General features: G+C 39.1%; 1 protein-coding gene across 1 annotated transcript in view; it reads right to left on the reverse strand.

Moving 5' to 3' along the window:
* Window positions 1-13,490, reverse strand: part of cacna2d2a (calcium channel, voltage-dependent, alpha 2/delta subunit 2a) — a 212,519-nt gene that overhangs the window by 53,058 nt on the left and 145,971 nt on the right. Inside the window, exons 7-8 of the mRNA XM_084736056.1 lie at window positions 2,635-2,766; window positions 2,348-2,405 (exon numbers count right to left, since the gene is read on the reverse strand). Coding sequence (XP_084592182.1) covers window positions 2,348-2,405; window positions 2,635-2,766 — 190 coding nt within the window. The remainder of the gene's footprint in view (window positions 1-2,347; window positions 2,406-2,634; window positions 2,767-13,490) is intronic.

Consider the following 13,490-nt stretch of genomic DNA (forward strand, 5'->3'; position numbering starts at 1 on the left):
ATGATTATGTCCAGTTCACTCCAACCTGTAACCAGGCAACAGGCAGGGCTGCCACAAAGCCGATGTGACAGTGGCAGGTAGAGTGAACGAGGAAGGGGTGGACAGGAAGCCGAGGAGGGTGGGTGATGGGGCTGTTTGGCCCAGTGCAGCCTAGTTCTGTCCAGCCCGTCACACTCCCCTGCCCTGGCACTCTGTGCGCGGATCAGCTGTTGCACAGAGAACCACAGGCAAAGGTGGGTACTTTAAGCAAAAACATTAGCCCCTATCTTGTTTTGTCCTTGTTGCAAAAGACAATGCATCAACATTATCACTTACTGAGATAACTACGGGTCAGGAAAATGTTTTGATCTCATTCCATTAAAGAATATCCCTTATTTAGCTCCAGGCCGGAAGGAGCGCAGCAGGTCGACGGGAGCCAAAGACAAAATACTGCGCATGAATCCTAATGTACGGCTGGATTTACAGCCTTTACTTTGTACCTGAGGTTAGATTCACAAAGCCCTTTAAATTAAGAAAAAAAATTAAATAGTTATGTTCTTTTAAAAACTTGTTCAGCAGCACTTCATTTGAAAGGGTGTGCATAAGCCTGATACAACACCGTCATACCCATGACATGACACCAATGTTTATGTCTGCTGTCATTAAGTGTCATTCACTCAATTATGTTATCCTTAACGTGAAGTCGACATTGATTGAGATGTCTTTGTTATGACAACTTCACATTAACCAAGACTTCATACCCAGTCATAAACATGCCATAGCAGGTGTAATTATCACACTTAAAGAATTTATTTATCTTTATGTTTTAACATGAAATTAAACTACTATATGTGGTTGCTTTTGACACTGGCTGTCATGAGAGCATTATAATTGTGCTTAGACTTGTCATAAAGATGTCATTACGTGTAATGCTGACACAGAATGCTAAATAGCAACTAGGCCTGCTATGTCATGATTGTGACTGCTTATGAAGTACTGGTTAATGTCAAGTTGTCACAACAAAGACATCTCAGTCCATATCAAAGGTGGAGTAAGAATTACATAACTGCCCAAATGAAACTTTATGACGACAGTCATAAACATTCATCCATTTAAAGACTTTATAACAATATCATGCCTTATGCACGCTCCTTCAAACAAAGTGTTGCCACTTGTTCAGAAGTACTTAGAAGAAGAAGAAGAAGAAGAAGAAGAAGAAGAAGAAGAAGAAGAAGTACTTTATAATAGCTGTATTCTAGTGTAGTACAGTGAAGTGAGTGCATGAAATAATTTAAAATAACTGCATGTAAGCAGGTTACTCCTTTACTTTCCAACACTGAGTAAAGAATTATGAAGAGGATTATACAACACATGCACACAGCATCATACCTCTATTATAACACACACAAATCAGAAATCAAATGTGTTTTCAGCATGTGTGCGGACTCAGATCAGATCACAACAGTTTATCACAGTTTTAAGACAGCCCAACAGTGCTGCTGCTGACAGCACAGGTGTTGCAATGACAAGTTAAATTTCTGCAATTTTCTGCACTTTTACTCTCCTACTGCTGCTGCTGCTGCTGCTGCTGTTTATATTGGTTAGAGGCTGTCCACTCTGAGCTACACAATCCTCTTTACTGTCAGCGCTCAGCTGGACTCGCCTGGCGCCCAAAACGCAACTCAACTCAACTTCCAATACTCATCTGGACCAGGACAACGCAGCAAATTAATATGAATATTCTTTGTCAAAGTAATATATACCAAAACATTTAAGATTCAGTCATTATGAGAACACTCTTTACTACACCCAGTAATCTGAATCAACTGAACCTTCCTCTTCAATGATTGATTGACTACCACAAAAGACTGAATGTCTCTTAACTTCCTTCATCTAAACCCTGACAAAACAGAAATTCATTGAACGTTTTACATCCAGTAAAGTCACTGGCTGTAAGGAAGAACTATAGATTATTTCAGCTTGGATTTGAACGCAATAACAAGCCTTTTGATAAATCTCCATCCCTGTCTTTCTTTTGGTTCATTTTAGTTCTGTCTGTCTCTTATTGTGATGGTTTTGTATTGCAGTTTTGTTTATTCATTTCTATTTTTTTGTGTGTGAAGCACATTGTAACTGTGTGTTTCAAAAAGGAATATATAGAAAAGCTTTACTTCCTTACTTTGTATCTGTTGATGCAACTATATTACACTCAACTTAAGTTGAGGGTGTAAATCCCAAATCAAAGAGAAAACTTCTGAACTTCTTTTCAAAAATGGCCAGTATGGGCTTTAATAATGGAAATAAAACCACACTGATATCTGCTGAGACAAACCACCTCATGAATACGGGTCATGAAGGCAACACTTACCATGGTCTTCTGCGGACGTCGTACAGGTCAATCTTGTTGGGCGCCCTCCACGGAGTGGCTGAAAAGAGCAAGAAAATAAGTTATAGGCCGTACAGTGCACCGTAGGATATTTCAGATCAGATTAGATCAAAGTAATCATAATTTCATTCTGTCTATCGAGTTACCAGGTACAGCCATCTGATAAGAGATTGCCAATGTTCTGCAGCCGAGGAGCTCTGGGGTCAATTTAGACTTTATCTTGCCGTGAGTTATCAGGCAGACTGTTGACTCAGTACCCTGCGGCCTACCTGGGTAGTATCGAGTCACTCCTGTGGCACTGCCAAACACCTGCCAGCGCAGTGAGCTGTCCTCACGGCGGTTATCGATGAAGACTCGCTCCAGCGCCTGGGTCCAGTTTAACTCGTTAAGGATGACTGGGGCTGTTGGATAAACACACACAATCAGACTCATCAAGCTGAACTGGCAAATACAGTGAAGGCTTGTTTTCTGGTTGACAAGTTTACACAGAAAAGTGCCAAGTTTTTCAAAAAGGGAAGACAAAGTTTAAACAGATTTTAACCTCCCCATGCACCCAAACATTTTTGTGTTTCCTGCTGCAAGAGGACACTTTAAATCCAAGTTTTGAGAAAAACAAGGTCCTCTTGCAATGAGCACAACTAAGAATATGCTTCTGGTTATAAAAAAAAAAAGGAGAGGAAATGTAAATGAGTTGCTGATTATGTGCCATAGTCCTTCAAAGTATATAAAAAAATTAAACTACAGGCGGTGAAAACAGATTTTCCTAATCCGATTTAAAGTTTTGCATTATTGATTTTTTCACCTGTTTTTTCAACATTCAAAATAAACACAGATACATTCCCTGATTTCTGAATAAAAAACTAAAATAAGCCCTGAATATAATGAAACCAAAGCACAAAACACCCGGTTTTCTCTGTTAGTAACCCAAAGGTCAACTCTCCTTGCTGAACAACCTTGTCCGTGCCAGCAGCAGTAAGCTGAGAACATAAGAATGGATGTATGCAGGCAGCTTCGCCGGCGGTAGTCGTCTGAGCGGGACATCAGTCTAATCTGGGTGATCTCTGAGGAGTGCCATGGAGGAATCTGAGATGACCTTGGAGGAGGTCATGTGTCACTTGCAGCGTGTGGAAGCAGAAGCCACTCCCGATTTTTTTATTTATTTTTTTGTCAGAGAAATACAACTATTTCTGCAAATGTTCATGAATGTGTGTGTTTGTGTCAGAGGATTTATGAGAGAGGGGTGAAAAAGAAAGACAAAAAAAAAAAAAACACTGGTCTGTTTGTGCATGCACAGCTCAACGTGTCAACATGTGTGTTTTGAGTTAAAACGTAAGGTCACGGATATATCTCACAGGTCAGTGGTGCTCTGTAAAGTGGATTTATGGCTGCAGAGAGGAGTATTCATCATCTAGTCAACAACAAGCAGAATAACACACAGGTGGTGGTGATGGAATAACACTACGACCACGTCAACATGCATCTTGTTTGCTCTCGACCTCAGACGCTTGTAACTTATACAGTGTTTACGCTGTCCTTTTCTTTTACTTTTTGATCCAGATTATGCTTTTTCTGTCCTTACAACTAGAGACATTCCAGTACCATTTCCCCTTCCCAATACTCTTTCCAGTATGTGAATTTTTCATATGGGCAGATACCAGTGTGTTAAAAAATCTTCTTCTTTTTTTTAACAGCTGCAGGAGCTATGATTGCTGTCATTGTTGTATGACCTGGTTCAGGATAACAACATTTGCCGTTATGGGACATTGCTGGGAAGCAGCAGGGTCTCATTTTGGGGTTTTAATAAATTACGTGACATTGACTCATCAATGCATAGACTCATATACTAACATTTTAGGCTGTATGAGAGTCTGACACCATCAGTATCAGTATCGGATAGAGGTTCAGTATTAAATTGAAAATGGATTAAAGTGAGGTTTCAGTTTCAATAACTGAAATCAAAGGCAGAATCTGTGATTCTTCCAGTATTTTTTTTCTTCATCCCCGCCTACTTATAGCATCTGGTGTGTCCAAAGGAGTGTGACCGACATATTGGCCCAGCACATTTTATGTTGTCCAACACTTTTTTCCTGTATATAATGCAGATTGTTTCTTTGTCTGTTTGTTTAACAGGCAACATACAATATATATTTTTCTTGATTCAAGTTGTTTTATTTGTTTTGTTTCAGTGCACTGATGTCACTTTGGATTATATATATATATAAATAAAGAATATGGACCAACATTAAAATATCAGATTTTTTTTTTAGCTCCTTCATAGATTGGTCCCAAAAGTCCAGTACTGGCCAGACCCTAAAATCAACACTTCAAAGACAACACAGTGTAACTTAACAGCTCTTATATCACACTTGATCTTTTTAAAGAAGACTCTGAACATTTAAATGATAGCGAGGTCATAAAACCAATGATCTGTTGATCTTTACAAATCAAGATTCAACAGTGAAAAAAAAAACAATCAAACTGAATTGCGACCTTAAAATCGAAAGTCAACTTGAATTGTGGATTTGTAGAATCATGACAATCCTGGTATCAGAACATAACTACTTACAACATGAAAAAATATTACTGTAGTTCAGTTTATCTAGAGGGAGACAGTGCAAATTAATAAATACACATGGTAAAAATGTCAGAATCCCTGGCCAAGGTGTTCAAAGACTTTCTAAAATACAACAAAGCAAAAGCAAAACAATATATATGCACACACACACACACACACACACACACACACACACAAATGGAAAATGCTTTCAGATAGTCTGTGTTTAATAGCTAAGCTGCAGTCAGAAGACGGGGAGTGCAGAGGTTTAATAGCCACCTGATTAAAGAGGAAACAAGACGAGGCAGTGAGCTGAAGAGAACTTCACTTGCTTCTCTGATTTAATTACTCAGCCAACCAAAGCCAGACAAGCCTCTGAACCGACAAGTCCAGATTTTCTCAACGCCTCGTTTGAATTTCACACAAATAAACGATCATTATCCACTTTTCCCATGCTTTTCAATTACTGTTCAGCCTTTGACGAGCTGTCAGTTTAGAGGTAAGAAATACACCACCAACCCTCCCCTATCCACTGCTCACCTCCCTCACTGTAAACTGCAAGATTACAAAAAAAATCCCCACAATATTGTTTTCGTTTTTTTCAGCTGACTGCTCAGTTCCACGTCCTCTCTAAAATTGTAGCTCAAAACAAAAGCTAAGTTTCATTACTCTCTAGCATCCTGTAAAACAAATGCACACAAACACAGACATGCACGCGCTCCAGTCTCGCTACAGCAGCACTAAGCAGTGTCTGGAGGATAGGAATATATGAAAGCCAAATTGCTGCCATCACCAAGGGGAGCTCCTCAACATGTTTTTCTCAAAATTCATAGACATAAACACAAAGGAAGAATGGAGGAGGATAGAGGCAGCCCTACAGATGGGGATAAACATAAAAAAAAACGCAGGGAGAGGAGGAGGACGATTGATGGAAAGCAACACAGAAATTAACACGAATGAGTGGCTGCTTTCACAGCCTGAAAAGGCAACGTCTCGCCCATGAGAGACAGAGGGTGAAAAAAAAAAAAAAACACAACACAAATTTCACCTTAAACTCCTAGATTGAAAATGACAGAAGCTGAGACATGATTGAGGTAAAAGAATTGATTATTTGAAGTGGAACAAATGTCAGATCAGCTTTGTATTCTGCTTAGTAGGTGAACGACTAGTTTAAAACTGTTGGGACGGCTTTGTTACTGTTCTTAAGTAGAGTTATCAGCTGTCTGAGCATTTATTTTTCTGACAACTTTGTGCTTTTACTCCCTACCTTTTAACACAAATATCTGTACTTTCTACTCCTTTTCATAACAGTCTCATTACTTTAGTTTTAATGCTTTTGAGAGGAATGATCTATTATTATTATCATTATTATTATTATTATTATTTGTTTTGCATCATTGTGTGCCGCTCCCCACCTTCAAGGATGGGATATCTGAAAAAAAGGAAAAATTAAAATCTGATCTGATCCATTAGCCTTAGCTATCACATAAATGCTTCACTAAATTCTGAGCAACATGCCACTGAGAGAGAAGCATCACAAGTCATGCAGATTAGGTAACATTTCATTTTGAATGTTTGAATGGTGCTGACCAAACAAAAAGGCTGCAGAAGTTCTGTGCATGAAAAAGTCTAAATAAAAAGGAGCAAATATATTGCATGACTGAGTCACGCTGTTGCACGCTGTATTTCTTCCTTTAGGGAGTTGTTTAAGAGAGGGTAAAATACGGTATTGGTACTCAAGGTTGTGATACTGAGATCAGAATCTGAAAAAAAAAAAAAAAAAAAAAGTGGTTCCGAGCCATCCCTAGTAACAAGACCAATCAGACAGCGGAGAAAATGTGGGGTTCAGCTAGCTTTGCACAGAAACAGTGGGTAGAAATAAGTTGAATCAGTACTCTTACTTCTACCACAGTCTTGTCTTTACTCCTGTTTTTTATTGTACTTCTACTTCTGTTAAGAATGTGTGCACTTGCCACCTCACCTCACTTTAAAACTTTCCTTTTGATTTACTGGAAAATAATATTTTCTATTTTATCAATCTAAGGCCTTGTCAGCTTTTCACTGAATGGTTATTTGATGACTCATTCCTGAATAATGAGAGCCAGTGTCATTTCTGCAACAAACTTAATTGCATTCTACCAGAATAAGAAAGTACAAGAGCTTTAAGTTCTATCTCTCATAACACAGTGTTTGCATTTGCCAAGAGTCCAGATGGTCTGCAGAACCAAAAAAAGTGAAATACAGAGAGAAATTAGTGAGACTCTTGGTATCTCTGCCATTTTGACCATGAATTTGCAAACTTGTCGCTCCCATGACTCTGATTCACTTAGTGAGACCACTGCATATTTTACTGATGTTTGTGAGTGGAGATTATCGGGGTACCAAACCATGCATTTCAATTTCATCTGGGCCCATGCAGCACTCGGTGGTCAAAGAGCCATCTGATTAATGTGTAAAAAGTATTATCCTTTAAGCATGAGCTATCACAGCAGGTTGCTGTGGCGGCAGCAGCCTGTGTGCTGTGAAGTCCTGGCCGCTCTTATCTGGAGAGCCACTGGTTCTGTAATGATAGCTGTCCCAGACAGGCCAAGGGCAAAGAGACATCCCGCGACCTCTGTTTAAAACTAGCACCGTCTCAGCTACCTTGACTAACCAAACTTTGGCTATGCAGGAATTGCAATGCAAGTATTATCAGCCGCACTGCTGCCCAGGGCTGTGCACACACACACACACACACTGAATTTTCATGTGTTCATGATGAATCTACTGATGGTGGCAGAGGTGTCTGTGTGTCTTCATTCACAGCCAAGTATTGGTCAGTCATCGTCTTTCAGTCGAGAGTAATAAGACAGACTGTGTATGTGTGTTAAAGGGACAGTTCAAAATCAAAAATACATATTTTTCCTCTGGCCTGTATTGTTACTTGCCCAGCTAGATTGTTTCAGTGACTTGCTGAGTTTTGAAGATATCGGTCGCAAACATGTCTGTTGTTTTCTTTGGAATATAATCAAAGCAGATGACAAGGTCCAAAAAATACATTTGAAAAATTCAACAGCAATGTCTCTTTCCAGAAATCGTGACCACAGTACTCAAGATAATCCACAGACCTTATTGTGAGCAGTTTAAGAATTATTGTTTTTGCTCCATAACTACACAGAAAGAGGCATCTACTCATCTGGGTTTCTGCATTTTTCATCTAGTCGAATTTAGACATTTTAAAATCTTTTCAACATGATTATGGATGCAATTTAAGATCCATTTCATGTTTACACTGGCAAAAAATTACATGCACTGTTGGCATTAGTGGTTACTGATTCAATTTTGGTTCACTGTAAAGTTGATTCTGCTTAATAAAGCAACATTAAACTCAGAATTAAATTAAGTTTTACAACCTGTCAAAAACATATTTAATACATTTTTAAAAAGTTCATGTAATAGGAGTTAAGAGTTTTAGAGACTTTTTAAGGACCTGCAGAAACCCTGACCCCTGATCCTGAGGCTGGTGCTGGATGCAAACATTAATGGCGTCCTCCTCGACTGAGCTGTAACCTCTTGTCCATGAGTAGATGCACACTTCCACCTGCATGGTGATATATTTGTAGTTGGGTAGAAACAAAATAAAACCTGTTTACAACAATGTCTGTGGATTATCTTGAGTAACCGGGTCATGATTTCTGGAAAGAGACGTTAATATTAAGTTTTTCTTTTTTCTTTTTTTTTTTTTTTTGTTTTGTTGCTGGTGGTGATTTTGGGGTGAACTGTCTCTTTAATGTTCCCAGCTGAAACTAATCAGATGCAGATGTGAGCCACCTCTACTGTCAGGCCAACTCTGCAAACACACACACACTTATGGAAACACACATCTGCAGGTGATTTCTCCAGAAAAACGGGCACATCAGAGATAAGAGAACACAGTAAACTAATTCTCTTTGATTTATTCAGGGAGGATATGCTGTGACTTCTCTGGACAGTTGATAAAAAGACAAATTTCCCCTGGGGGGGAAATATGCTCACACAGGCAGACGGGGCCTCTGTGTGCTGTGTTGGGCTCATCTTTCACGTGAAACGCGCCTCTCTCTGATATCTTTAAAAGGCAATTCATCAGCGCGGCGCTCCCATGACATTTAGAGCACCCTTGGCTTTGCCCCTTTATGGAGCAAGACTGCACACCAAGTAGGGAAACAATTATGAGTGGGATTTATGGAGCATCTCTGCGTGAGATCATTTCTCAACACCCCCCAACAGCACCTCTATCCTATGACCCCACCCCCAACCCCTCATACACACATTATTCACTCTGATGTACCCGAGATAAAGAGCCATCCAAACCGATGTGCGCCTTATGCCTTGTATTAATCCGACATTATATAAATAGGTTCTTGCACTTACTGTACACACACACGCAGAGCAGGTAAAAGGAGGCACAGTGGCCAGTAATATATCATAATGGAACACAAGTGGTCCCTCATAAGAAAACCATAATGGTAATAGCTAAAGCTATTAACTAAGTCCCCTTGAAGAGTCATAACCATTATCACTGTCATCGCCATAAAGCGTTTACATATTCTACTTTTTAAACAGAGTGACTAAGTGGTGCTGCTGTACTTCAATTCTACTTACTCTGACATATAGGTGACATTTCTCAAGTCGACAGGCTGGCAGGCTAACAATGAGACAAATACAGCTTGTTTTGAATCTTTGTGAGTTAATATCCAGACAGCATATTTTCTCTAAGTCAATTCTTAAAGGGAAGAATATTTTTCAAACACCGTATTAAGGTTGTGCCGATGGCTGACGGCTGACAGTCATCAACCACTGAGCCCTCTACCATCGTAACACTGTGATTAAAACGCTTTCTGTATTTGAGGTGGTGTGTCGCTTCAGAGTTTTTGCCTAAGTTCCATTTTTGACATGTGGGTAAGAAAACAGAAAAAAACTTTTGCTGCTGTTTATTATTTTCTTTTGAAACACAACTAAGTAACGGACATGTGGTGCTGACATTCAGACCCGATTAAACCTGGCAATGATATCATCATCCATTGCAATGTTTGTCACATGCCTATATGGTAGACATCACCTAACCCAACACTCTATTTTCAGGAAATACATAAAAACAGGAGGAGTTAGTATCTGTTTAAATCTTATTGACAATTTACAGCTTCCCAAATGATTTTTGTCAGTAATAAGGACGGACTCAGATTATATCAAACAATCACAGAGTGCTGCAGGGTTGATGTATTTTTGTAGGCCAACCCAAAAGTTAGTGTCACGCTGGTTCTCTCCACTGGTCATACAATGTGTGCTTTTTTGTTTTTTTTGTTTTTTAAATAAGAACTGGTCAGATTATACCAACAGTGTGCAAAGTTGTCATCAAAGCAAGAGGTGGCTGCTATGAAGACTCTAAAATATCAAAGAGCAGTGACAGATTTAATAACAATGAAATCACTAAATCTTTGACTGCAGGCGCAGAAGAAAGTGTGCAAGTCTTTTATATTTTAGATTCTTAAAAAGTGTATTTTGCCTTGTTTTTTTGCTTACAACATAATCCCATAGTTTTATTATGTTTTGCATTGTAGACTATGATCTATTAATCTACAATGCAAAACATAATAAAAATACAGGAAAAAACATTAAATGAGAAGATGTGTCTTAACTTGATTGGTACTGTATATTACATATTTCTCCTGTACACCATGGAGAATATTGGAAAGTTAATTTTTCTAGATTTTTAAATATCTGCCTCTGAAGTTTTTTTTTTTGGCCTCCAGCACAAAAAATTGAGGTGAACAGTTTTGTTTGTGATGCTTCTGGCATTGAAAAGTTACATTTACACAATTCAACAGCAGCATGTATTTCCAGCAACAGTGTCCCAGTTCTGCTGAATAAGTTTAAGACCTCGCTGTGAGCAGTTTTCACATAACACTAAAGATCTCTTTGTCTTTCAAGCAAATGCTTTTTGTTGTGATTTGGTTGAATCAACACCATAAAACAAGCTGTTTGCTAAACCCACAGACCAACATCTCTGCATCTGCATGTACCACCTCCTCCTGTGTCTCTGTATTGTCCATCCAGTCTCTTCTCTATCATCCCTCTCTCTTGTTTTCTCTCCATGTCTCCTCTTTCCTCGCTCTTTCGGGGCCCGGCTGAGTGTTACAGAGCCTGAACCTTAAACCTTTCATCCTGCAGAGGGAAACGGCAGCAACAGGACCTGGCAGCGGCTCACACATCCACAAAGACAAGCTAAAACAAAGTCTAAGCCTTCCCAGAGAAAAAAATGTCTCTTTTTTGTAGCTTTGCTTGAGAAAAATAACATCCAGAAGATACTGTATAACCTAATTTATATTCTTTGCAGTGCATTTTAAACCGTCTCCAAGAATTTCTTTGCAACTGAAACAGCACCATTAACTCATTATAATTAAAATTTGTGCGCAGGAATCCAGCAGTTTCACTCAGGAATAGTATTTAGTATGAGTGTATTTGTCATTGAGGGGCTCAGTTTTGCTAAATGGTAATCTCAGCCGGTGAAAGGGGGGAGACAAATGGAAATTTCTCTGAGGAGGGATGATTATTCAATATACAGACTGAAGACAGAAGGGAGAGATTTCACCGCACCTCCAGAGTGCTCCTCCAAATATTTTTTCTAATTAAAGAAGAGCAGAAAATAACAAACACATGAAATGTAATTTGTGAGCCTGCTGGTGAGTGAAGTGGAGTTTGCTGTGCTGACTGTTCTAATTAGTGTGCGGGTAAATGATAGTGCCCCTTGACTGGGCACACACTATAGGATGGGGTGGATGGGTGAGGGGCAGAGAAAGATGGAGTCTGTAAAGTCAAGAACGACAGAAATACAGCCCGCAGTGTTTATACTGTCTTTCTTCTCTTTTGGTTTAACTTTAAATCCCATTTCCCTTATCCCCACTCTCTCCATCACTTTCTTCTTCTTCTTCTTTTTTTTGCACTTTCACTCTTTCTCTTTTTTTCCCTTCACAAATCACTTTTGCTTTTTTTCCACACATTTAAATCTGGTTTGATGTTGAGAGGGGCTGAGTTGATCTCCAGTGTGGCGTGAGTTGGTTGACAGGGAAGCTTCCTCCACTGGAAGGAACCTGGGGCGTGTGAAACGAATACAGGCTGCATGCACACACACACGCACACAAAGATGACATTTTACATTCAACTGAAGCAATCCTCAAGATTTACAGCTTCTGACTTTAAGATGACAAATGCAGCATGTAGTAAAGAGGGAACATCGACTAATTGAAGCCACAGCATATGATTCAACTACGTAACGTCTCGCTCCTCTCATTATCACGTCCCCTTCCTTTTGTGAACAGACCTGAGTCTGTCTATCAAAAGTCGCCTTTGTCCTTCCAGTACCAGGCGAGCTGACTTCTCTCCAGATCCATTTTAAAAAGATGAGAGACTTCAGAGGTAGTTTCACTCAAATGAAACCCCGCAGATGCAAATCTTTCTCTTCTTTTCAAATCTTATACGACACCGCGTTGACTCTCTATCTGCTGTATCTGTTGCACTCAATTTTCCGCTGCACATTACATACAGCCCATGCAATTTGCTCTTTACAAAGGTGAACAGGAGGATTTTTTGCCAGGAGCTTCCCAGAGGGGATCCAACCACAGACCAGAGAGTGCAGCAGCAACATGGAAGCTAACATTCAAAGGGCAGAGAGTACAAGCTCGCTGCTGGTTTAGGCTCTGATCTGAAGATTTTTTCTCTCTCTTGTTAATTAAAGTCTCATAAATAATTGAACATTTTAGCCTATTGCCTAGTCTTCATATTTTACATTACTGCTGACCACTCAAAGCATAAAATTCAGCTTAATTCCCTTCATAGTTTGAGATACATACTGCAGAACAGTAAACATTTCCTTGCTTTTTTGGGCGGAACTGGGGCTGAACAAATAGACTAATCACCATATTGCTGAAATCAAAATATGACTAAGGGCTACATCCAAATTGCAGAAATTGCAATTTTTTGATAAAGTAAAAATGTGACAAAATAGCACCATGATGAAGTACTGTAGTGCTGCAGAGGTGCCCTGCCCTACACAATGTTTTTTTTTTCCAGATGTAAGAAAAGATGCCTGTTTGATAAAGACCCAAACAAATCTCACATCATCATGATGTTAATAGTTTTTTTCCTCAGTGAAAATAAAATCTGTGATGTAAAAATGATCACTCCCTCTAATTGTGAATCATATCACAATCACATTATCTGTCAAAATAATCACAATATGATCCTTTTTATTATATTAAGCAGCCTGAAGCGAAAAATTTGTTATTTCCACACGGCGATGCAGCTGCAGGAACATATGAAACACTTTCTTGTTGCTGCCTCCAAGGACACTCCAACTACAGAAAGTTAGCTCTTCAAAAACATTACATTCATGTGCTGAGTTGTTGGAAAAATCAACCCCAAAAAACAAACATGTAACAATAACAGATGTTATACTTTGTTTACTCCTCTGAACCCACTATTAATATTTTATATATTAGCACTGGATCAAATGACTACATCAATGTGATTGGTTTTGCTCATAGCCAAGAACCTACA

This window comes from Lutjanus erythropterus, chromosome 2 (genome assembly GCF_056507025.1).
Source record: "Lutjanus erythropterus isolate fLutEry1 chromosome 2, fLutEry1.hap2, whole genome shotgun sequence".
NCBI lineage: Eukaryota > Metazoa > Chordata > Actinopteri > Lutjaniformes > Lutjanidae > Lutjanus > Lutjanus erythropterus.